At 44.0% G+C, this 26647-nt stretch overlaps 1 protein-coding gene across 1 annotated transcript in view; it reads right to left on the bottom strand.

Moving 5' to 3' along the window:
* Window positions 1-445: 445 nt before the first annotated feature.
* The window catches only part of CRLF3 (cytokine receptor like factor 3), a 51975-nt gene continuing 25773 nt past the window's right edge, over window positions 446-26647 (bottom strand). Inside the window, exons 3-8 of the mRNA XM_003912572.5 lie at window positions 23892-23979; window positions 22578-22755; window positions 19467-19689; window positions 18029-18161; window positions 3711-3823; window positions 446-2221 (exon numbers count right to left, since the gene is read on the bottom strand). Of these exons, the coding sequence (XP_003912621.3) occupies window positions 1965-2221; window positions 3711-3823; window positions 18029-18161; window positions 19467-19689; window positions 22578-22755; window positions 23892-23979 (992 nt within the window). The 3' untranslated portion in view covers window positions 446-1964. The remainder of the gene's footprint in view (window positions 2222-3710; window positions 3824-18028; window positions 18162-19466; window positions 19690-22577; window positions 22756-23891; window positions 23980-26647) is intronic.

Below are 26647 nucleotides of genomic sequence, written 5' to 3' on the forward strand. Positions count from 1 at the left end.
GAAATATTTGATGAATTAAATGAGATGAAGATATCTGGAGAAAACGACTCATCTATCCTCATTCGATCCAACATTCTTTCTGCACACATCGTGTCAGGCAAGATGCTCAGTATCAGACACAGAATATAGGAAAGTACAAGTAACCAGCTGGGTGTGGCCACTCATGCCTATAATCGCAGCACTTTGGGAGGCCAAGGCTGGGGAGGACTGCTTGAGGCCAAGAGTTTGAGACCAACCTGGACTAAGCAAGACCCTCATTCTCTACAAAAAATAATTTTAAAAAGTTTTTTAAAAGAAAGTACAAGAAGAAAGTACATGTAACCTTTCACAAGTTACAATGTTTTATTAAAATGACTGTAGTCACAAGAAGCCTGTTTTCCCTTATAATGAAAAGTAGGTTAAAACTGGATTCACCAAATCTCACAGAAGAAAAAAGTACACACACTGAACTTTTTTAGTTTTTTATTTTGATTCTGATGGCTGGACAAGGTATGTACATTCTAGAACATCTTCTTAATCTCTAAACAAGTGAAATTCTACTTACTTATACATAAAAAGACAAGGAGAAAAGGTCATGATTGTCTAACAGGGAACATGAATCCCCAAATAAATTATCTTACAAAAATATCATACTTGCTTTTCTACTTTTTCACTACTGGTAAAAATGAAAAAAATAATTCACATTAAAATAAAATCCGTAGCGGCTGGCATAGCAAGACAATTATTTTTACATATTAAAGTCCTTCAAATAAATATTTTACACATAAATTTAAGTTTTCAAAAAAAAAAGGTTAAGTATTTATCCTGTATTTTTTTGGTCTGCTAAGAGACCACTTATCAAACTGACATTAAACTGGACTGTAGCTCATACTCTGCAAAGAGTAAAATGCACGTCACAGGCAGGTTGGATACACACATGTGCATATTACATACATATGAAATGGCTAACACTGCTGTGCATACTACTTCCATAAGTAGTTTTACCCTGTAAAAATACTGTAGCCTATACTGAATCAAATTGCAATGAAAGAACCAAAGGTACTACTTGCCTATTATAGACACTTGGTCAAGCATTTAAAAAAATACAAAAATTGGCCCGGTGCAGTGGCTCACACATATAATCCTAGCACTTTGGGAGGCTGAGGCGGGTGGATCACCTGAGGTCAAGAGTTTGAAACCAACCTGGCCAACATGGTGAAACCCCGTTTCTACTAAAAATACAAAAATTAGCCGGGCGTGGTGGCAGACGCCTGTAATTCCAGCTGCTCAGGAGGCTGAGGCAGGAGGATCACTTGACCCCGGGAGACAGAGGTTGCAGTGAGCTGAGATCACACTACTGCACTCCAGCCTGGGCGACAAGAGCGAGACTCTGTCTCAAAAAAAAAAGAAAACATTATAATGTTTTGGGGACTTAAAGATTATTGAAGATGAGATAAAAGTCCACACTGCTTACAAATACCTGAACATGGAAAGCACAGTCAACACATTCATGTGGACAGCACATGAGTGGATGTATTAATACATTACACAGCTTCTTCTATCTGATCTATTCCTCTTGTTTTATTCTAAAGAGTTACATGGACTTGGATCCTTTATGATGATTTAAAAAATAATATCACATTAAGTTTTCCTGGTCTAATAACCACTTTAAGAAGTAGAGTGGAAGGGTATAGAACTTTCTATATTTTCTCATACTTGTAAAACCAATTTGATTTTTACTGTGATGTGATATTTAACAGTATGGTAAAAATAAAAATGACTGAATTATATGATTTTGTCCACAACATTCAAGTCTCTTTTTGCTAAAATATTACAAAATGAATCCAGTAAACACTTTCCATTTCCAACGGCCTAAGTTAGAGATGAATTCAACTTTTCTTTTTTTTTTTTAAAGGAATTACAACTATGCTGGGCTGAGGACAGCTATGTTAAACCCTGAAAACAAAAGCCAAGCACCCAAACATCTAAAACACTAACACTTTCCATCCAGGATAGAAAAATGAGCATCCGAAGTAAAGAGAACCACATGACTGATCAAGTAACCAATCAAAAACCACTTCTCTGTTATTTGAACTTATAGTTACTCGAAGCTTGAAGTGTCCACCTTCATTATTATTGCAGGTTCCCAGAGTCACGGCTTCAATGTCAAATGTGACAGTGGACCCAGAGGTAACTGCGGGTAACTGATTCGTCATTTCTTTTCCATTGACAAAAACTGCACCTAAAATGTTAAGGTAAAGAGTCATTTACATGTAAGCAATAACTAAGAGATCTGAAATAGTTTCTGGATTACTGGTAACATAGCTCATTTCCTAATTCAGACTAAAAAAATCTGGAATGCCAACTAGACACAGATTTTAGAGTTCTGTCCAGGACTCTACTCTTCCAGCAGACTATGAGCTGCCCATATCAATGTCATGAAAAGAAACTTGACAGTGTTACAAAATTACCTGCTGTGAAATAGCAAGACTGTTTCTTATGGAACAAACAAGAAAGAATCTTGTTCTACCAAATTCTTGACTCACCAACACTGTTTTTTTTTTTTTTGGGAGGTAGAGTTTCACTCTTGTTGCCCAGGCTGGAGTGCAGTGGCATGATCTGGACTCACTGCAACCTCCAACTCCTGGGTTTAAGCAATTCTCCTGCCTGAGCCTCTGGGATTACAGGTATTGGCCACCAGGCCCAGCTAATTTTTGTATTTTTAGTAGAGATGGGGTTTCACCATGTTGGCCAGAATGGTCTCGATCTCTTCACCTCGTGATCCACCCACCTCGGCCTCCCAAAGTGCTAGGATTACAGACGTGAGCCACCGTGCCCAGCCAACAACACAAAATATTAACATGTCTTGCCAGTGAATTTCTTTTTTTCTTTCTTTTTTTGAGACGGAGTCTCACACTGTCGCCTAGCTTGGTGTGCAGTAGCACGATGTCGGCTCGCTGAAATCTCTGCCTCCTGGGTTCAAGCGATTCTCCTGCCTCAGCCTCCCAAGTAGCTAAGATTACAGGCTCACACCACCACACCCAGCTAATTTTTTGTATTTTTAGTAGAGACAGGGTTTCACTATGTTGGTCGGGCTGGTCTCGAACTCCTGACCTCGTGATTCGTCAGCCTCAGCCTCCCAAAGTGCTGGGATTAGAGGCGTGAGCCACCACGTCCGGCCTCTGACTGGTGATTTTTAAAGAGCACTAGGGATGTAGACTGAATGATTTATTGTTTGTAAAGAGTTTAGAACAATGCCTGGTACATAGTAGTCACATAAATTATGTCATTAAGACCAAAACTTTCAGCCAGCCACGGTGGCTCACACCTGTAATCCCAACACTTTGGGAGGCCAAGGTGGGAGGATTATTGGAAATTAGGAGTCAAGACCCACCTGGGCAACAACTTATCTTTACAAAAGTAAAAATAAAAAAAAATTAGCCAGGCACGGTGGCATGCACCTGGAGTCCCGGCTACTCAGGAGGCTGAGGAGGGAGGATGGCTTGGGCCCAAGAATTTGAGGCTGCAGCAAGCTATGATCATGCCACTGTACTCCAGCCTGGGTGATGGAGTGAGACTTCAAAATAAAAAAAAAATAAAAAAAAATAAAAAAAAAAAAAATACCTAAATTTTCTCATCTCCTACTATAAATGTATGAAACTGGAACAGATTCATATATTACTATAATAATTCATATATTTCCAAGAGAATGACAGTTATTTATATCTTACCATTTGTACTAATGCACACAGCTTGATCCCGCTGCAGAGAGTCATATCCATCCTGTTTTTCTGCACACACTCCTATGCTGTCTCTTCTGTCTGGTTGTCCCACAGTTTCAACTCTGTAAATGAAGTAGAAAGGTCATTTCTTTTTTTTTTTTTTTTTTTTTTTTGAGACTGAGTCTCGCTCTGTCGCGCGATCTCGGCTCACTGCAAGCTCCGCCTCCCGAGTTCACGCCATTCTCCCGCCTCAGCCTCCGAGCAGCTGGGACTACAGGCGCCCGCCACCACGCCCGGCTAGTTTTTTGTATTTTCAGTAGAGACGGGGTTTCACCATGTTAGCCAGGATGGTCTCGATCTCCTGACCTCGTGATCCACCCGCCTCGGCCTCCCAAAGTGCTGGGATTACAGGCTTGAGCCACCGCGCCCGGCCGAAAGGTCATTTCATACTTTTAAAATATAACATGAATGATACCTAACAGCCACTAGCTTAAAAAGAGCAATCTCACTACAATTGTTTTTTTCTAAATAGTAACAGCAACCATGATTGAGTTCTTGCTGTACTCTAGGCACTGTTTTAATTATTTTATATCTATCTATCATTCTCACAGCAACCTATGAGGTAGACGCTATTATTATTATTATTATTATTTTTTGAGACGGAGTCTTGCTCTGTCACCCAGCCTGAAGTGCAGTGGCACGATCTTGGCTCACTGCTACCTCCGTCTCCAGGGTTCAACCAATTCTCTGCCTCAGCCTCCCAAGTAGCTAGGATTACAGGCACCCACCACCACACTCAGCTAAGTTTAGTATTTTTAATAGAGATGGGATTTCACCATCTTGGCCAAGCTGGTCTTGAACTCCTGACCTCGTGATCCCCCACCTCGGCCTCCCAAAGTGCTGGGATTACAGGTGTGAGCCACTGCGCCCAGCTGGTAGGTGCTATTTTTAACATACTCATTTTATAGGTGAGGAAAATGAGGCACAAAAAGAAAAAAAGATTAAAAATGGCTAAATAACTTGACCCTAATTACCTGGATGATGGCTGGTGGAACTAGGACTCAAACCCAGGCATTCTGACTCTAGAATCAATCAATCTATCTATCTATCTACCTACCTATCTATATCTTCGAAACGGAGTTTTATTCTTGTTACCCAAGCTGGAGTGCAATGGCACGATCTTAGCTCACTGCAACCTCTGCCTCCCTGGGTTCAACCAATTCTCCTGCGTCAGCCTCCTGAGTAGCTGGGATTACACGGATGCACCACCAAGCCTGGCTAATTTTGTATTTTTAGTAGAGACGGGGTTTCACCATGTTGGTCAGGCTGGTCTCAAACTCCTGACCTCAGGTGATCCGCCTGCCTCAGCCTCCCAAAGTGCTGGGATTAGAGCCACCGCGCCTGGCCTAATTTTGTATTTTTAGTAGAGACGGGGTTTTACCATGTTGCTCAGGCTGGTCTTGGAACTCCTGACCTCAGGTGATTCACTCTCCTTGGCCTCCCAAAGTGCGGGGATTACAGGAGTGAGCCACCTTGCCCGGCCTAGAATCTATATTCTTAACCATTTGTAGCCATGATGGCACATTTCTATTTTATATTCTAGCTCCAGACACCTAATTTGTCATAGTTGACATTATAATTTATGTAACTATTGCTGCCAGCGCCTAAATCTTCCATATGAGAATCTGTAATGATTTGATTACTGTTTGTTAAGTATATAAAGCATTTAAAAAGAACTATTATAATCCTAAAAAAACCCATTATGGTTATGAAGACACTATTCAAGCTTGAAGAACTTTCTATGTGGCAAGTTTAAGCTTTTCCTTTTGTGTTTTCATTTCAGATGTTGATAATTCGTGTGCTCTTGAAATAGGAAATGTACAGATCCCTATTGCCGACATACCATTCTCTCCATCCAGAAAGCCAACTTTGCGAGAAAAAAAAAAAAAAAAAAAAAGTGTGAAACAGAATGTGGCTTTTCCAAAGACAGATGTGATTGTTTATAGTCAATGTGGCCTCAAAACATCATTGATTGTGAAATGGCAAACATGCAGGATCATAATAAATATTTGGGTAGGTTTCTGAAGTTATTTCACATCTGAGCAGTCTAAAGAAGTATGGGAGGAGGGGCCAGGCGCGGTGGCTCACGCCTGTAATCCCAGCACTTTGGGAGGCCGAGGCAGGCAGATCACAAGGTCAGGAGATTGAGACCACCCTGGCCAACATGGTGAAACCCCGTCTCTACTAAAAATACAAAAAATTAGCCGGGCGAGGTGGCGGGTGCCTGTAGTCCCAGCTACTCGGGAGGCTGAGGCAGGAGAATAGTGTGAATCCGAGAGGCAGAGGTTGCAGTGAGCTGAGATCGCACCACTGCACTCCAACCTGGGTGACAGAGTGAGACTCCGTCTCAAAAAAAAAAAAAAAGTTTTATGGGGAGGAGAAAGACGTCAAGAGGAAGTCTCAGCCCTTGTTCTCCCACAGAAACACCAATTTAACATATACAAATCCAAATACTTTCATGAGAATTCCAAAATCTAGTTAAAAAGTTGCAGTACCCGGCTGGGCATGGTGGCTCACGCCTGTAATCCCAGCACTTTGGGAGGCTGAGGTGGGCGGATCATTTGAAGTCAGGAGTTCAAAATCAGCCTGGCCAATATGGTGAAACCCCATCTCTACTGAAAATACAAAAATCAGCTGAGTGTGGTGGTGGGCGCCTGTATTCCTAGCTACTCAGGAGGCTGAGGCAGGAGAATGGCATGAACCCAGGAGGCGGAGGTTGCAGTGAGCCAGGATCACGCCACTGTACTCCAGCCTGGGCAACAGAGCGAGACTCTGTCTCAAGAAAAAAAAGAAAAAAAAAAAAAGTTGCTGTACACCAGACGAGCACAAAGCCAAACAGAACAAACTGACACAGGTAAGAATAATTTTCATTTTCCCCATTAACCCCTCCCCCAAGCCAGCACAACTCAGGGCCGGGCCAGAACACCTGAGCTTATGACTTCTCCCTCAAGAGGGAGGGAGACTAGCAGAGCATGGCGACTGGTGTTCCGGCTCTCCAGAGGGCTGGCTGAGACTCGTTTCTGTCTTGCCTCTCTTGGAGAACTGATGGAGCTGGCAAATTTTGGATCCCTGAAGGTTGCTGAGAACAAGGAAAAGAGGTGGGCTACAGCTTGCTGCAGCCAGCATGACTCGATGAGGTCAACAAGATCTGGAGAAGGGGCACAACTTGAAGTTTCAGTATCAGGAGAGCAAGATACCGGAACGTGCATCAGGCTCTCTAGCTTTTCAGAAGACTGCCTGAGGGACTGGTAGCTTTCTCACAAGACTTGAACTGAGAGGGAGCCAGCTACTTTGGATACCTGGTGGCCACTGAAGATGAGAGTGGGGTAGCTTGCTGCTATAGAACCAAAGAACTTGTAGTGCTACAGACAGACACCAGAAGGAGCAAGAAATTACAAACTTCCGAAAAAGAAACCACCTAGCCTCTTGAATATAGAAAATGCAGGCAGAGGCCCAGAGAAATCATACCTGCCAAAAAAGTTTCAGAGGCCCCCAGAACATCCAGTTGGGCTGACTGGTGAAGGTGACTGATCATACAGAGACTTTCCCAGCACAATGCTAGTCCATAAACACTGGGAGAGATAGCTATTCTTTTTAAATTTTTTGAATTTTTATAGAGATGGGGTCTCACTATGCTGCCCAGGTTGGTTTCAAACTCCTGGGCTCAAGCAATCCACCCACCTCAGCCTCCTAAAGTGCTGAGATTGTGGCTCCCAAAGTGCTAGGATTACAGGTGTGAATCACCGTGCCCAACCTGATAGCTATTCTTTCAAATGTGCAGGCCAGGTGGGGCGGCTCATGCCTGTAATCTCAACCTGTTTTATGAAAATTAATAATAAAGAAGTATAGAAGGGTCTATATTTTTAATATTCTGGACAATTATTTTGAGAAGAAATCTGGACAAAAATGACCTCAAAGAAGTCTAGAATTTTGCTAGGCACAGTGGTGCATGCCTGTAGTTCCAGCTACTCAGAAGGCTGAAGTGGATCACTCGAGGCTAAGGGTTTAAAGTCAGCCTGGACAACACAGCGAGACCCTGTCTCTTTAAAAAAAAAAAAAGGATTTGATGCGATGTTGCAGAATATAGCTATTATCAGTAAGTGGAGAATTTTATAAACCTCTTACAAGCACCATTCAATTTCCTCTTTCTATGAGTTTGACTACTTTAGATACTTCATGTAAGTGGAATCATGCCGTATTTGTCCTTCTGTGACTGGCTTATTTCACTTAGCATTATGTCCTCAAAGTTTATCCATGTTGTAACATATGGCAATCAATAAATGAATGGGAAGCAATCCAAAAGAAAAACAGGCCAAGTATATAGTCAGGCAATTCATAGACATGCAAACCAGTATGGCCAAGAAATTCATGAAAAGTTTTATGACCTCACTGAAAACTGGGGAAAATAACAAATACAATGAGATACTATTTCCCACCTACCCAGACAAAATTTCAAGAAGGACCACCCTTATATACTTCAGTAAATGGCAATTCTATCCATCCAGTTACTTAGTCCAAAAACCCTGAGGTCATACTTGACTCTTTTCTTTCTCACATCCTACAGACAATCTGTCAGTAAATCCTGTCAGCTCTTCCTTCCAAACATATCCAGATTCTGATCGGAAGCAGTGGCTCATACCTGTAATTCCAGCACTCTGGAAGGCTGAGGTGGGCAGCTCAGGAGTTCAAGATCAGCCTAAGCAACATGGTGAAACTCTGTCTCTACTAAAAATACAAAACTTAGCCAAGCATGGTGGCATATCCCTGTAATCCCAGTTTCTAGGGAGGGTGAGGCAGGAGAATCACTTGAACCCAGGACCCAGAGGTTGCAGTGAGCTGAGATCGTGCCACTGCACTCCAGCCTGGGTGACAGAGTGAGACTCTCTCAAACAAAAAACATACCCAAATTCCGACCACTTACCATTACTTCCACTGCTCCATTCTGGTCCGAGCCACCATTGGGTCTCACCAAGATTATTACATAGCTTCCTAACTAGTCTCCCCACCTGTATCTGTACCTCTTTACAGGCTATTTTTCACACAGCAACTAAAATGACTTGCATAATGTCAGATCATGTCATTCATTTGCTCAGTATCCTCCAATGGCCTCTCATCTCACTCAGAGTCAAAACAGAGTCCAAACAGTCCAGATGGTTAAGATTTGAATCTCAGCATCACTATTCATGATCTGTGTAACCTCAGACAAGTTGTTTATTTTTATTTATTTATGTTTTATTTGAGACAGAGTCTCACTCTGTCACTCAGGCTGGAGTGCAGTGGCGCGATCTCAGCTAACCGCGACCTCTGCCTCCTGGGTTCAAGCGATTCTCTTGCCTCAGTCTCCCGAGTAGCTGGGATTACACAGGCGCACGCTACCACGCCTGGCTAATTTTTGTATTTTTAGTAGAGATGAGGTTTCACCATACTGGCCAGGCTGGTCTCAAACTCCAGACCTCATGATCCACTCGCCTTGGCCTCCCAGTGCTGGGATTACAGGTGTGTGCCACCGCGCCCGGCCTAGTTGCTCAATTTTTAAAATTTTTCTTTTTTTTTTTCCCCAATACAGATAAGGTCTCACTGTGTAGCCCAGGCTGGTCTCGAACACCCCAGCTCAAGTGATCCTCCTACTTTGGCCTCCCGAAGTGCTGGGATTACAGGCAGCCTCCACACCTAGTTCTTAATTTTTAATTTTTTGTAGAGACAGTGTCTTGGAGAACTGATGGAGCTGTGTCTCACTAGTGTCTCACTAGTGGGATGCCCATTTCCCCTAACATGCTGGGAAGCCCTCCAGGGCAAGACATGTCTTAACTACCTTCAAGTCCCTGGTCTCCAGCCAAGAGTGGGCCCAGAGGAAGCCCGACCCAGAGGGGATGGGCCCGCCCATTATGTGAGGAGCCGGGAGCAAGGTAGTGGCGCAGACACAGAGACCAGGCTGGTCTCAAACTCCTGGCGTCAAGCAATCCTTCCATCTTGGCCTCCCAAACCACTAGGATTACAGGCCTGAGCCACGCAGCATGGTCTGGTTGCTTAATCGTTTTATGTCTGTCTCCGCATCTAAAAAACATGTCTGACTCATGAGACTGTAATAAGGATTTACAAGCATTAACTTAGTTAAGTACCTGGAACTGACACGTAGTAGGGCTCAAAAAATCTATCTGGCTGATATTATTTTGCATAGTTTAACTTTATGAATGCATGAGAAGTCACATACATAGGATGACCCTTGAAACTATGAAAACTGATTTAGTTTTACTTGGTGAGGCTATTGAGCCTTTTGTCAGGGAAAAATAATGATCTCTGTCATGGCACCTTAGCTGGGCAAAATGAAAAAAAAAATAATTTCTGTATGTGGTATCAAATGTCCCCCTTATAAGTGGGCATAGGTGACCTCCAAAAGAGGTATTTCCTTCAGGAATTAAACAAGAAATATACACAGCCTGTCCAAAACAACATCCTACTTTTCTTTCTTTTTTTTTTTTTAGAGACGGAGTCTTGCTGCGTCGCTCAGGTTGGAGTGCAGTGGTGTGATCTCAGCTCACTGCAACCTCCGCCTCCCGGGTCCAAGCGATTCTCCTGCCTCAGCCTCCTCAGTAGCTGGTACTACAGGTGCGTGCCACCATGCCTGGTTAATTTTTTCTATTTTTTAGTAGAGACGGGGTTTCACCGTGTTAGCCAGGGTGGTCTCGATCTCCTGACCTTGTGATCCGCCCGCCTCAGCCTCCCAAAGTGCTGGGATTATAGGCGTGAGCCACTGCACCAGGCAACATCCTACTTTTCCAGGTTTCTCTTCAACTATACTCCCTGTCTCTATTAACCCCATCCAGACTCAGTTCTTGGTGTTCTCTGCATTTTTTTTTTTTTTGAGACGGAGTCTCGCTCTGTCGCCAGGCTGGAGTACAGTGGTGTGATCTCGGCTCACTGCAATCTCCGCCTTGTGGGTTCATGCCTTTCTCCTGCCTCAGCCTCCCAGATAGCTGGGATTACAGGTGTGCACAACCATACCCAGCTAATTTTTGTATTTTTAGTAGAGACGGGGTTTTACCATGCTGGCTAGGATGGTCTCGATCTCCTGACCTCGTGATCTGCCTGCCTTGGCCTCCCAAAGTGCTAGGATTACAGGCATGAGCCACTGCGCCCAGCCATGCATTTTCTCTACCTCCATAACTTTGGTTCCTGCTTTTCCGGCCCCAGCAACTGTACTTTCCAGCTCTACTTGAGATAAAGACTTCACCAATTGTTGATCTAGAAGTAACCTTTCCTTCTATATTCCACCGCAGTCTGAATCTTTCTTACATTCATTTACAAACTGCTTATTTGCTATTGAGCCAAAGGTTCTGCGTTTCTTTTTCTCTTAAACTTTGCATTCCCTACAATAGCAGGTACTATAAATACCGCCTGAGTGGAATAAGGGTTGTACAAAACAATCAGCTTCATGCAAAGAGAAAAGATTGGAGTTAATCAGGAGAACTGTCCTTACATTTTAGAAAAGTAGTTTTACTGGGCCGGGCGCGGTGGCTCAAGCCTGTAATCCCAGCACTTTGGGAGGCGAGGCAGGCGGATCACGAATCAGGAGATGAGACCATCACAATTGCTGTGGTGAAACCCCGTCTCTACTAAAAATACAAAAACTGGCGAGGCGGTGGCGAGCATGATCCCAGCTACTCAGGAGGCCAGAGCAGGAGGAGATGGCAACAAACCGGGTGAGCTTGTGAGGCTGAGATCCCGGCCACTACACTCAGCCACAGGCATTAGGCAGTCTCAAAAAAGAAAAAGTTTTGGGCGGTGCAGTGGCTCGTGCCTGCCAATCCCAGCACTTTGGGAGGTGGAGGTGGGTGAGATCATGAGGTCAGAGGTCGAGACCAGCCTGACCCAACATGGTGAAACCCACATCTCTACTAAAAAATACAAAAATTAGCCAGGCATGTGCTGGCGCCTGTAATCAAGGAGCTGAGGCAGGAGGAGTCCCGCTTGGCTCAGGAGGCAGAGGTGCGGTGGTCAGATAGATGCTGCGCCTCCAGCCTGAACAGCAGACTTCATCTCCAAAAAAAAAGTAGTTTTGACTGGGTGCGGTGGCTCATACCTGTAATCCTAGCACTTTGGGAGGCCAACACAGACAGATCACCTGAGGTCAGAGGTTTGAAACCAGCCTGGCCAACATGGTGAAACCCCATCTCTACTAAAAATACAAAAATTAGCCGGGCATGGTGGCAGGCCCCTGTAATCCCAGCTACTCAGGAGGCTGAGGCAGGAGAACCACGTAAACCTGAGAGGTGGAGGCTGCAATGAGCCGAGATCGTGCCATTGCATTCCAGCCTGGGCAGCAGAATGAGACTCCGTCTCAAAAAAAAAAAAAAAAGGATATGATATAAGTAATACTAAATCAGTTTCCAGTCCCAGGTTTAAAAAAAACTGGCATCTTATACTTCCTATCTCTTAACATGCTCATTCTTGGAGTCCAGTCACCATGATGTAAGAAAGCCCAAACAGCCACGGCCCACATGGAGAGGAACAAAGAATCAGAACCAATCTGCCAGCCATGTGAGTGAGCCATCTTTGAAGCAGACTAGAGGACTAGTCATCCCTAGTTGAACTACTCTACCTAATACCACATGAAATAGAAATGAGCTGTCTTCACCAAGTTCTGCCCCAACTGCAGTTTCCTGAGCAAAACAAATGCCTATAGTTCTTCTAAGCCACTAAGTTATGAAGTACTTACACAACAATAGGTAACTGGAACATCAACTTTTTTTTTTTTTTTTTGAGACGGAGTCTCGCTCTGTCGCCCAGGCTGGAGTGCAGTGGCCGGATCTCAGCTCACTGCAAGCTCCGCCTCCTGGGTTTACACCATTCTCCTGCCTCAGCCTCCCAAGTAGCTGGGACTACAGGCACCCGCCACCTCGTCCGGCTAGTTTTTTGTATTTTTTAGTAGAGACGGGGTTTCACCGTGTTAGCCAGGATGGTCTCGATCTCCTGACCTCGTGATCCGCCCGTCTCGGCCTCCCAAAGTGCTGGGATTACAGGCTTGAGCCACTGCGCCCGGCCAACATCAACTTTTTAATGTCCTTTGAAGGAAAAAGTTAATGAAGAATAGCCTTATTATTCCTTTGATTGCCCACCTAACGTTAGTAGTGAGAGGTAGGTAACACAGTGGTTAAGAGCACAGACTGGAGTTAGACTGCCAGGATTTGAATCCTGACAAGCCACTTAGTCTCTCTGCTTTCGTTTTTTCTCTGTAAAAGAAAGACAGTAACAGCCTACCTCCTAGACTATTAGGATTAAAGAAGGCTGTTAGCACCTAAAGCACCTTCCCTCTTTTTTTAGAGACAGGGTGTCACTGTCACCCAGGCTGGAGTGCAGTGGCACAATCTTGGGCTCACTGCAGCCTCTGCCTCCTGGGCTCAAGTGATCCTTCCACCTCAGCCTTCCAAGTAGCTGGGACTACAGGTGCATGCCACTTGCAACGGCAGGCTTTCTCTCTCTCTCTTTTTTTTTCAGATGAAGTCTTGCTCTGTCGCCCGGGCTGAGGTGCAGTGGCACGATTTCTGCTCACTGCAACCTCTACCTCTCAGGTTCAGTCCATTTCTGCCTCGGTCTCCTGAATAGCTGGGATTACAGGTGCAAAGCACCAAACCCAGCTAATTTTTGTAGCTTTCTCTCTTTTTTAGAGAAAAGCAGTGGTAAAGAGAAAGTAAAAATAAGGTTAAAAAATAAGATCGGCTGGGCGCAGTGCCTCATACCTGTAATTCCAGTACTTTGGGAGGCCGAGGTGGGCAGATTACTTGAGGTCAGGAGTTCGACACCAGTCTGGCCAATGTGGTGAAACCCCATCTCTACTAACAACAACAAAAAAATTAGCTGGGCATGGTGGCACACGCCTGTAATCCCAGCTACTTGGGAGGCTGAGGTAGGAGAATCGCTTGAACCTGAGAGGTGGAAGTTGCAGTGAGTCAAGATTGTGCCACTGCACTCCAGCCTGGGCGTCAGAGTAAGAGTCTGTCTTCCAAAAAAAAAAAAATCAGGGCCAGGTGCAGTGGCTCACGCCTGTAATCCCAGCACTGTGGGAAGCTGTGGTGAGCAGATCACTTGAGCTCAGGGGTTTGAGACCACCCTAAGCAACATGGTGAAACCCCGTATCTACAAAAAATACAAAAATTAGCTGGGTGTGGTAGTGGCTCCTGTAATCCCAGCTGCTCAGGAAGCTGAGGTGAGAGGGTCGCTTGAACCTGTGAGGTGGAGGTTGCAGTGAGCTGAGATTGCACCACTGCACTTCAACCTGGGCGACACAGCGAGGCCTTGTCTTAAAAAGAAGGGGAGAACTGGGGAGGGGAATGAGAAAGAAAATAGGTCCAGCGCAGTGGCTCACGCCTGTGATCCCAGCACTTTGGGAGGCCAAGAAGGGCGGATCACGAGGTCAGGAGATTGAGACCATCCTGGGTAACACGGTGAAACTCCGTCTCTATAAAAATACAAAAAATTACGCGGGTGTGGTGGCAGGCACCTGTAGTCCCAGCTACTCAGGAGGCTGAGGTGAGAGGGTCGCTTGAACCTGAGAGGTGGAGGTTGCAGTGAGCCGAAATCGTGCCATTGCATTCCAGCCTGGGCAACAGAACGAGATTCTGTCTCAAAAAAAACAGAAAGAAAGAAAGAAAATAAACCTTAAAAAAAAAATCAGAAAATCTTAGAAGGAAAGAGCAGGAATGTTTACATAGGAAGTCAGGGAGATCTGGAAGGAGGGGGCTGCTAGCAGACCTGGGCATCTAATGAGAGTGGGTCTAGAGACTGTTACAGTCCAGCCAGTATCACAGGTTTCTCTGGCTTCAGCAGCTCTAAGCCTTCCAGAAACTTCAGCAGGGACCGACTGGGATAAATAACAAAGTAGTGCCTTCAAGAGTATAAGCTCCCTTCTAATTACTAGGCCCTAAGCACCCTCAAAAAACTAAATACTATTTCTCTTGATTCAAGTACACCCACTTGCTCCTCCCTTATGCATGGACTCCCTTCGCATTCACATCTCTGGCTTCATTGCTGATGCCTGAAATTCCTTTAAACAAGGGGAGAAAACATTTCATTCCACAGTCAAAAGAAAAAAATGACAAAAATGCAAAAGGCTGGCTACGATCATATTGAGTTTAACTGAATTTTAGTTAATCACCCTGCCAAGTGGGGCCTGGTGATGCATCTTTAGGAAAGGCCAGACACACTAACAGTTTATTGAGACCTACTGTGTCTTTCACAGCATGGTCAGCAGAGGTGAATTTAAATCAATTTGTATAAGTTCCAATGTCTTAATAAATATTTACTGAATGACCTAAGAAATAAACCTAACTATGCAATCTATCAGACATTACCATGTGTCCAAGGAGGAAGAATTTAAAAAGCAGGAGAGCATCAGATCAAGGGGTAAAAGGTCATCAGAGGTAAAAGTTAAAGAGCTAAGGACACAGTAATGGAGAAATTGTAGACTTCAATACCAACTAGAATCATATTAACTCTCCCATGAAAAAGATGAAAAAGAAGCAATACAGACCACTCTGGAGTTGAACTGCCTGGATTTAAACCCTAGTTTTGGCATTTACTAGCTGTGTGACACTGGGTAAATAACTTCTCTGTGCCTCAGTTTCCTCATCCCTAAAATAAATACGTCTATCTCACTGGGTTACTATGAAAATCAAATGAGTTAATACAAGTAAAATACTTAAGACAGTACATGACACACAGTAAATATTGTTTAAATATTAACTGCAATTATTATTATTATTTTTTTCAAGACAGAGTCTCGCTCTGTTGCCCAGGCTGGAGTGCAGTGGTGCGATCTCGGCTCACTGCAAGCTCTGCCTCCCAGGTTCACGCCATTCTCCTGCCTCAGCCTCCCAAGTAGCTGGGACTACAGGTGCCTGCCACCATGCCCGGCTAATTTATTTTTGTATTTTTAGTAGAGAAGGGGTTTCACCGTGTTAGCCAGGATGGTCTCGATCTCCTGACCTTGTGATCTGCCCGCCTCAGCCTCCCAAAGTGCTGGGATTACAGGCATGAGCCACCGCGCCCGGCCATTAACTGCAATTATCATCATCATCATCATTATTGCAGTCTGAGATATCTGGCCTGAATTTATCAAGGTAGGAAGCTGTCATTGCACAGAAATACCTTGTTCTCAGGAGAGTCACTAACGGAAGTGCTTCTGTAAACAAGGGACATAAGCAGAGAAGGGGTACAGAAAACTCATGATTACCTGGGGAATAATTAAATATATTTTAGGTATTCGTCTTTTTTTCTCTCTCTCTCTCTCTCTGTTGGTATTTTTCTGGTTACTGAGTCATTCTTCATTAAGGGGTGAGAAGAGGTGTCAAAAATTAGACAAAACATAAACTAGTATATTCTGACAACTGCTGACAATTCAAATTACTTAGCTGGAGAGGAATACAGCAACATTGGCTTAAATAAAATATTCAGATATTCTCCATGCCTTAAATAATAAGGCCCTGAGAACAAGAGGAACTTGGGTCAAGCATTCACAATAAAATCCCATCTCAAGACTTAAAACTTAGAGGAGAGCTTGTTACACTAAGGTGAGTATGGTGAAAATCAGGCAAACTTTACTTCTCTAAGTCAAAACTGGTCTATGGTTTCTACAAAGAGCTATTTAGAAACGTGACTATAAAGAATATATTTCAGATAACATGAAAACAAGAAAAAAGAAACTTTCCCATTACAGAAAGAAATGGGTAGAGAAACAACATTAATCAGTGGTAAGGGAGGCTTGCTTTCAGTTTTACTTTACAGAGTAGCATATACATAATATGTTTACAGCATTCTTTCTTACAAAGACTTGCTGTTAATGACTCACAAAGGACGAAATAAATTCTTGGCTGGTAAATTTTTTGCTTTTTTCTTTGAGAGGGAATCTCGCACTGTCACTCAGGCTGGAGAGCAGTGCCACAATCTCTGCTCACTGCAACCTCCGCGTCCCGGCTTCAAGTGACTCTCCTGCCTCAGCCTCCTAAGTAGCTGGGACTACAGGCGCCCGCCACCACACCCAGTTAATTTTTAGTATTTTTAGTAGAGACAGGGTTTCACTATGTTGGCCAGGATGGTCTCGATCTCCTGACCTTGTGATCTGCCCGCCTCGCCCTCCCAAAGTGCTGGGATTACAGGCATGAGCCACCGTGCCCGGCCCGTGCTTTTTTTTTTTTTTTTTTTTTGAGATGGAGTCTCACTGTCACCCAGGCTGGAGTACAGTGGCGCGATCTCAGCTCACTGTAACTTCCGCCTCCCAGGTTCAAGCAATTCTCATGCCTCAGCCTCCTGAGTAGTTGGTATTATAGGTGTCCGCCACCACACCTGGCTAATTTTTTTTTTTTTTTTTTTGAGACGGAATTTCACCCTGTTGCCAGGCTGAAGTACAGTGGCTCACTGCAACTTTTGCCTCCCGGGTTCAAGTGAGTCTCCTGCCTCACCCTCCCTAGTTGCTGGGATTACAGGCATGCGCTACCACACACAGCTAATTTTTGTATTTTTAGTAGAGACGGGGATTCACCATGTTGGTCAGGCCGGCCTCGAACTCCTGACCACAAGTGATCCGTCCGCCTTGGCTTCCCAAAGTGTTGGGATTACAAGTGTGAGCCACTGCATCCGGCCTCTTGGCCTCTAAATTTTTAAGATTGACTTTTTAATTGTGTGTGTGAGTGCGTGTGTTTGAGACAGAGTTTCATTCTTGTTGCCCAGGCTGGAGTGCAATGGCATAATCTCGGCTCACTGCAACCTCAGCCTCCTGGGTTCAAGTGATTCACCTGCCTCAGCCTCCCGAGTAGCTGGGATTACAGGCATACGTGCCACCATGCCCGGCTAATTTTGTATTTTTAGTAGAGACGGGGTTTCTCCATGTTGATCAGGCTGGTCTCGAACTCTCAGCCTCAGGTAATCCACCCGCCTCGGCCTCCCAAAATGCTGGGATTACAGGTGTGAGCCACCGTGCCCAGCCTAAGATTGACTTTTGAGAGATATTCTACTTACCTCTACTTACCAAGAAGACAGATATAAACATATTAAATATCAAGCATTTTATATACATTTCCCAGTTAATCTATGTAATAACCCTATGAATACAGATGAGAAAACTACAGCTGCAGGATATAAAGAAGCCTTCCCACAGTAACACTGCCTATAAATGATGGAATAAATTCAGGATGTTTTGAATTCAAAGCTCATGTATGCTCTGAGCACTTCACTCTGCTTCCTGAGGCAGGTAAGATGTTTTAATGTCTACTTGCCTGAATGTTAATGTCTGTCCACAGAAATAAGTCGGAGCTCTGGAGTAGAGAACACCTGATGATTCAGAATCATTCCGGAGTGCTATATTTCTTCGACTGCTCAGACTGTACCCCTCAAAACCAGCTGTCCACTCTTTTTAAAAGCAAAGATATTGAAAACTGTTAGAATCTCTTGAGGGATATCTTCAATACAGACATGTTAAATAAAACGTGGAAATGGGAGACTACTCTTAGGGGCCATGGTCAAGTTCAATAAAATAAAAGATTCCATTAACAGGGTATCATGATCAGTCCCACAAACTACAAAAAAGATTTTAGTATATGCCTGCATAATTTTGACATAATAAATCAAATAAGTGTTACCTCTTATCTAATAAAATCATAGTTCAAGCATAATTGCTTGAACTTATTCCAACCTGATAAAAATCTAATTAATAAATGAGTCTACATCTTCTAAACAAGAATGCAGGAGAGAGATCAATTTCAAATCATAAGACTTTTTTTTGAGTCTCGCTCTGTCACCCAGGCTGGAGTGCAGTGGCGCGATCTCGGCTCACTGCAAGCTCCATCTCCCGAGTTCAGTCATTCTCCTGCTTCAGCCTCCCCAGTAGCTGGGATTACAGGCGCCCGCCACCACGCCTGTCTAACTTTTTGTATTTTTAGTAGAGACGGGGTTTCACCGTGTTAGCCAGGATGGTCTCGATCTCCTGATCTTGTGATCCGCCTGCCTTGGCCTCCCAAAGTGCTGGGATTACAGGCATGAGCCACCACGTCTGGCCCTGAAATCAGACTTTTAAGAAAATGTCTCTCTCCAGGTATTTCTTGAGGGTTTGGAAAATCAGCATCAGCTGGGCACAGTGGCTCACGCCTATAATCCCAGGACTTTGGGAGGCCAAGGCAAGAGGACTGCTTGAGCCCAGGAATTTGAGACCAGCCTGGGCAACATAGCAAGACCTGGTCTCTACAAAAAAACAAACAAAAAAAATTAGCCAGGTGTGGTGGTGCATGCAGGTGGTCCTGGCTACTTGGGAGGCTGAGGCAGAAGGATCCAGAGGTCAGGCTGCATGACTGCACCACCACACGCCAGCCTGGGCGACAGAGGTGAGACCTTGTCTCAAAAAAAACTAACTAAATAAAAGTAAAATATAAAAAAAAGAAGACGAATAAAAAGGAGTATCAGTGTCCTACACAATATTTTCAATCTTTGGTTTTCAGTGAGGCTAAAAATCTAGTCCAGCATTTTTTTTTTGGTCTCTGAAGAACTGATGAAAACAAAAATCACATGAGGTAATCTGAGTAAAATACAAGGTGCATGTTGTTCTTATCAATTCAGGATCTATGCTTAGAATAGCTGGTTGTCAGTGTGCTGCCCTTAGCACAGAATGCAGGTATTCTAATATACAGTTAGGCTTCAGGAGAGAAAAGGTTAGCAGCATACCATGAGGCACCAATGTGGAATGACCTATTTGGGGAACACTCCAAGGACTCCACTCCTGTCGGCCATCTCCTCGGGCACAGACTCTGAACTGATAATCAACGTTGGGGTCTATGTGCAATACTATGAATTCAGTTTCAGAACCTACATATACATCCTCAAAATGATTTGAAGTACATTTACGAAACTGGAGCCTGTAATCTTGGGCTGTAAAGTCGTCATCCACCTAAGGAGAAAAGCTTTATGTTAGCTGAGAAACAGAAAATGACTTCTCTCAGCCATCACTGCTTAAAAACTTTGAATGGAGCCATTTTGGACCAAGCAGCCAGGCCCACGTGCTGAATATGGGGTATTCTTGGGAAGGCCATAGAAAATATGCCATCACATCATTATCGCTCTTCTTTTTTTTTTTTTTGAGGCAGGGTCTCACTTGGTCACCCAGGCTGGAGTGCAGTGGCATGATCTCGGCTTATTGCAGCCTCCATACCCTGGGTTCAAGCCATCCTCCTCCTTCAACCCCCCTAAGTAGCTGGCTGGGACTTCCAGTGCATACCACCATGCCCGGCTAATTTTTTGTATTTTTTGTAGAGATGGGTTTTCACCATATCTCAGATCTTTAATTCCTGAGCTTAAGCAATCTTCCCGTCTCAGCCTCTCAAAGTGCTAGGATTACAGGCGTGAGTCACTGCGCCTGAGCACCCTTCTTTTCTTTATTGAACCATGTGTTCTACATTTCCCAGTCTGATATAAAAAAGTCTGCCTCCTTTGAAGAAATGGCATGTTTTTTAATCAATGCCAAAGACAAAACATTAAAGATTCAATAAGGTTCCCAAAACCATACATCATTCATAATAACCAAGACATAATTAACATACAGTATACAGAATCCCCATTAATTTTTAGGGGTCCTGCATATATTCTGTATGTTAATTAGCCACCAATAGAAAAGTGGGTAAAAGACATAAATAAGTATTCTACAGGAGAAGAAATATAAATGGCCAAAAATATATATTATAAATATTGAACCTAATTTGTAATATGGCAAATACAATCTAAAACCACAACAAGGCCAGACATGGTGGCTCATGCCTATAATCCTAAGACTTTGGGAGGCCGAAGCGGATGGAGCACTCGAGCCCAGGAATTTGAGGCCAGCCTGGGCAACATGGCAAAACTCCATCTCTACAAAAAATTACAAAACTTAGCTGGGTATGGAAGCACATGCCTGAAGTCCCAGTTACTTGAGGACTGAGGCAGGAGGATCACTTGAGCCCAGGAGGTTGAGACTGGAGTGAGACATGATTGTGCCACTGTACTCCAGCCTGGGTGACAGAGTAAGACCCTGTCTCAAAAACAAACAAATAAATAAAACCACAACAAGGTACATTTACGCAAAAATATAAAGTCTCACAATGCCAATTATTGGTCAAGATATGGAATAACAGAAACTCATATACTGTTTGGAAGGCTAAATTGATACAATCATCTTGTGGAAAGTTTGTTATTACCTATTAGTGTATGGATCCAATACTCTAAGACCACCTCATAATTTTACAGCTAGGTAAATATTAATATTTTACAAACTTCACATATGTTCATAAGGAAACACAAGTAAAAATACTTATAGCAAAAACCTGGAAATAACTAGGTCCACTGATAGGAAAATTAATAAAAATGAAAAAGAGTCCTGTTATGAAATAACAGCATGTTTACAAAAAAAAAAAAAAAAAAAATTCCTTTTAAGAAAATCTGGCTGGGCAGGGGGCTCACACTTGTAATCCCAGCACTTGGGGAGACCAAGGCAGGTGGATCACCTGAGGTCAAGAGTTTGAGACCAGTCTGACCAACACGGAGGAACCCCATCTCTACTAAAAATGTAGCTGCCTTAATCCCAGCTACTCAGGAGGCTGAGGCAGGAGGATCGCTTGAACCCGGGAGGTGGAGGTTGTGATGAGCCAAGATCATGCCATTGCACTCCAGCCTGAGCAACAAGAATGAAACTCCGTCTCAAAAAAAAAAAAAAAAAAAGAAAAAGAAAATGTCAGCCAAGCACAGTGGCTCATGCCTGTAATCCCAGCACTTTGGGAGGCCAAGGTGGGTGGATCACTTGAGATTTAAGGAGTTCGAGGCCAACATGGCAAAACCGTGTCTCGATTAAAAATACAAAAAATTAGGCCAGGCGTGGTGGCTCAAGCCTGTAATCCCAGCACTTTGGGAGGCCGAGACGGGCAGATCATGAGGTCAGGAGATCGAGACCATCCTGGCTAACACGGTGAAACCCCATCTCTACTAAAAAACACAAAAAACTAGCCAGGCGAGGTGGCGTGCACCTGTAGTCCCAGTTACTCGGGAGGCTGAGGCAGGAGAATGGCATAAACCTGGGAGGCGGAGCTTGCAGTGAGCTGAGATCCGGCCACTGCACTCCAGCCTGGGCCACAGGCCCTGTCTCAAAAAAAAAAAAAACAGAAAATTAGCTGGGTGTAGTGCCGGTAGTCCCAGCTACTGAACCTGGGTGGATGGGGAGAGGGAATGGTGTGGAGGTTGCAGTGGGCCAAGGTTGCATCGCTGCACTCCAGCATGGGCAACAGAGCAAGGCTTCATTTCAGTAAAAAAGGCCAGGCATAGTGGCTCACATCTACAATCCCAGCACTTTGGGTGGCCGAGGCGAGTGGATCACCTGAGGTCAGGAGTTCAAGACCAGCCTGGCCAACATGGTGAAACCTCGTCTCTACAAAAAATACAAAAATTAGCCAGGTGTGGTGGCAGGGGCCTATAATCCCAGCTATTCAGGAGGCTGAAGCAGGAGAATGGCTTGAACCTGGGGGAAGCAGCAGGCGGGGAAGGGCATGGAGGTTGCAATCAGCCGAGATCACGCCACTTCACTCCAGCCTGGGCAAAAGAGCGAAACTCTGTCTCAAAAAAATAAATAAATAAAAATAAAACTGGAAGAACTACCTCAGTGTTCCCTGTGACTTCATTTTACTGTAAAGTAAAAGAGATTTTTGTTTGGGAAGAAAAGAATGTATTTAAAAGTAGTCAATGAAAAAATCTGAAAAGCCCTCAAATCTCAAACCCATAATGTGGAAGTTATTTCTAGAATTCTGAATTACATACCTTACACCATCGTACAATGATGCCTCCAGGTTTCTCTATTAGTTCTTCTATCTGTACTGGTGGGCGAGATGCTACTGTTCCATGCTTAAAAATGTGGTCTTTCACTATGTTAAGAATTGAGTCATCCAACTGAGCAGATAAACAAGGCACATCAACCAGTAAAGGTACTTCTGGTAAGCTGAGGAAACAAAGCTCATGTGTTATGAGACCTCTAACTGACAGTTAAAAAACACAAGAAATAAAAAAAAATTGATTGTAGTGGTGGTTACACAATTCCATGAATATAATAAAAACCACTGAATTGCATATGTCAAATGGGTGAATTGTATGGTCTATGAATTTATATCTTAATAAAACTGTTTTAAAAAGTAAAAAAAAAAAAAAAAAAAAAAAAATTTAGAGCAGTCACAAGCTTGAAAGATCCTGAAGCCCCCAGTAAGTAATTCTTATGGCAGTAGGGGATTTGCAAGATGTTACACAAAGATTCTCTTTTCAAATAAATATAAGCAAGACAGAAAATTGGTAGGATCATAACTGTTCATTTTATGCCAAACGATCTGGTTTACTGGAATATGACTCCATTTCAACAATACATTGAGAATTTCTAAAATTTAACAATTCTTTTACACATTGGATTGAAAAAATCTGTAGTAATACTATACCAAGGATTACAATCACAACTATTTCATTAGTAACAGTGGTAATGGGCAGTGAAACGCTTTTTTTTTTTTTTCCCTCAGAGTCTCACTCTGTCCCCCACCCTAGGCTGGAGCGCTGTGGTGCGAACTAAGCTCACTGCAACCTCCACCTCCCCGATTCAAGTGATTCTCCTGCCTCAGCCTCCTGAGTAGCTGGGACTACAGGCGCACGCCACCACACCCGGATAATTTTTTATTTTATTTTATATTTATTTTTAGATGGAGTCTTGCTCTGTTGCCCAGGATGGAGTGTAGTGGTACAATCTTGGCTCACTGCAACATCTGCCTCCAGGGTTCAAGCAATTCTCCTGTCTCAGCCTCCCCAAGTAGCTGGATTACAGGCATGCGCCACTATGCCCGCCTAATTTTTATATTTTCAGTAGAGACGGGGTTTCAACAAGTTGGCCAGGCTGGTCTCAAACTCCTGGCCTCAAGCGATCTGCCTGCCTTGGCCTCCCAACATGCTGGGATTACTGGTGTAAACCACCATGCCAGCCTGAAAACCTTGAAATATATATTCTCTATCTCCCTTAATCAGAATCTTGAACAGAGGGAGGAAAAAAGCAGACATAGTTCAAATGCTTAAAAGTAAGTCCAAATGGCACAACTCTTTTACCTGTCCAACTGAATGTGCGAGGCCTTTTTGGTAAAGCTCCACAGTTTCTCATTCTCTTCTCCCACACCACCAAGCATGGCAATCTCACCTACAATCAAGAATAAGAGAACTGGAACAGTGAAAATGGTCACATATAAAGTAATCAACACAACTCATGTCTGGGTGGGTCTCTAGTGTTCTTGAAAACAGTTCTTAAATGATGCCACAGTCAAATTCCCAAAAAGTTAAAGTAGAAACTATTTTAGAAGTGACTCTAAGATCAAATCCAAGAGGAAAAGGGATACACAGTGACAACATTTTGCCAGAGATGAAAAATCTATCTGCTCTATACAAGGAAATCAACCAATTTTAGGCAAACCAGAAAGCCCAGGGACTTCTTCCCATCTCTCCTATAGAATCATTATGAACTTCAATAGGAGCCAGTACAAAATACTGCCCTGAGAGGAGCAATAGGGGATAGGGTTGTGTTTTTTTGTTTGTTTTTGAGACTGGGTCACGTTCTGTCACTCAGGTAGGAGTGCAGTGGCAGGATCATAACTCACTGCAGCCTTGAACTTCCGGGCTCAAGCAATCCTCCCATCTCAGCCTCCCAAGTAGCTGTGACCACAGGTGCACGCCACCATGCCCAGCTATTTTGTGTTTTTTTGGGTAGAGATGAGGTCCCACTATGTTGCCCAGGCTGGGCATAGGGCTTGAAAAGCCAAATGATGCATCTATGTTTTCCTAAAAGAGTATCATACATCAGATTACAAATTATTCAATAGAATAATAAAAAGAAAATGTCAGGCCAGGTGCGGCAGCTCACGCCTGTAATCCCAGCACTTTGGGAGGCCAAGGTGGGTAGATCACGAGGTCAGGAGATCGAGACCATCCTGGCCACATGGTGAAACCACGTCTCTACTAAAAATACAAAAATTAGTCGGGTGTGGCGGTGGGCACCTATACTCCCAGCTACTCAGGAGGCTAAGGCAGGAGAATCGCTTGAATCCGGGATGTGGAGGTTGCAGTGAGCCGAAATCATGCCACTGCACTCCAGCCTGGGCAACAGAGCGAGACTCTGTCTCAAAAAAAAAAAAAAAAAAAAAAGAAGTTACATATGATATGAAAATGACCAACTTCTATGTCCTTCCACAGCCCTGAAGAACACTGTCATAACTCTTTTCCATCTGAATGTGCCCTGTAGTTACTCAAGTTTTTTGAGACCATATGTCCTTCTTCTTCACCAAAAGAAAAACAGACATGGCCGGGTACTGTGGCTCATGCCTATAATCTCAGCACTTTGGCAGGCTGAGGCTGGCTGGTCACCTTAGGTTGGGAGTTCAAGACTAGCTTGGCCAGCATGGTGAAACCCCGTCTCTACTAAAAATACAAAAAGTAGCTGGGCATAGTGGCACGCTCCTGTAGTCCCAGCTACTAAGGAGGCTGAAGCACTAGAATTGCTTGAACCTGGGAGGTGGAGGTTGCAGTGAGCCAAGATCGCGTCACTGCACTCCAGCCTGGGCAACAGTGTGAGACTCTGTCTCAAAAATAAATAAATAAATAAATACAATTCTCAAAATTCCATAAATAAGTTTCTATCCCTCAGGAGAATAGGAAAGAGTTTGACATTAAAAATATTCCTGAAGTTTCCTTCTGCTGCTGGGATGTATAATAATTTTTTTAAATTAAAAAACATAGGCCGGGCGCGGTGGCTCAAGCCTGTAATCCCAGCACTTTGGGAGGCCGAGACGGGCGGATCACGAGGTCAGGAGATAGAGACCATCCTGGCGAACACGGTGAAACCCCGTCTCTACTAAAAAATACAAAAAACTAGCCGGGCGAGGCGGCGGGCGCCTGTAGTCCCAGCTACTCGGGAGGCTGAGGCAGGAGAATGGCGTAAACTCGGGGGGCGGAGCTTGCAGTGAGCTGAGATCCGGCCACTGCACTCCAGCCCGGGCGACAGAGCCAGACTCCGTCTCAAAAAAAAAAAAAAAAACATAGGCCAGGCATGGTGGCTCATGCTTGTAATCCCAACACTTTGGGAGGCCAAGGTGGGCGAATCACGAGGTCAGGAGTTCTAGACCAGCCAGAGCAACATGGTGAAACGCTGTCTCTATTAAAAATACAAAAAATTAGCTGGGCGTGGTAGTGGGTGCCTACAATCCCAGCTACTCGGAAGGCTGAGGCAGGAGAATCGCTTGAACCCACGAGGCGGAGGCTGCAGCAAGCCAAGATCGTGCCACTGCACTCCAGCCCAGGCAACAGTGCAAGACTCCCTCTCAAAAATAAATAATTAATTAAATTAAATTTTGGACATACAAAAATATTCAAGTATCAAATGCTGTAACAATCACACTGCCCCAAAGGATTTTTTCTTTTTGAGACAGAGTCTGACTCTGTCACCCAGGCTGGAGTGTGATGTGTAATTACAGCTCACTGCAGCCTCAAACTCCTGGGCTCAGGGGATCCTCCCGCCTCAGCCTCCCAAGTAGCTAGGACTACAGGAATGTGCCACTATGCCCAGCTAGGATTTATCTTTTTTTTTTTTTTTGAGACGGAATCTCGCTCTTATCGCCCAGGCTGGAGTGCAATGGTGCAATTTTGGCTCACTGCAACCTCTTGCCTCAGCCTCCTGGGTAGCTGGGATTACAGGCGCCCACCACCATGCCCGGCTAATTTTTGTATTTTTAGTAGAGACAGGGTTTCACCATGTTGGCCAGGCTGGTCTTGAACTCCTTATCTTAGATGATCTGCCCACCTCAGCCTCCCAAAGTGTT

Source organism: Papio anubis, chromosome 17, assembly GCF_008728515.1.
Source record: "Papio anubis isolate 15944 chromosome 17, Panubis1.0, whole genome shotgun sequence".
In the NCBI taxonomy this organism is placed as follows: Eukaryota; Metazoa; Chordata; class Mammalia; order Primates; family Cercopithecidae; genus Papio; species Papio anubis.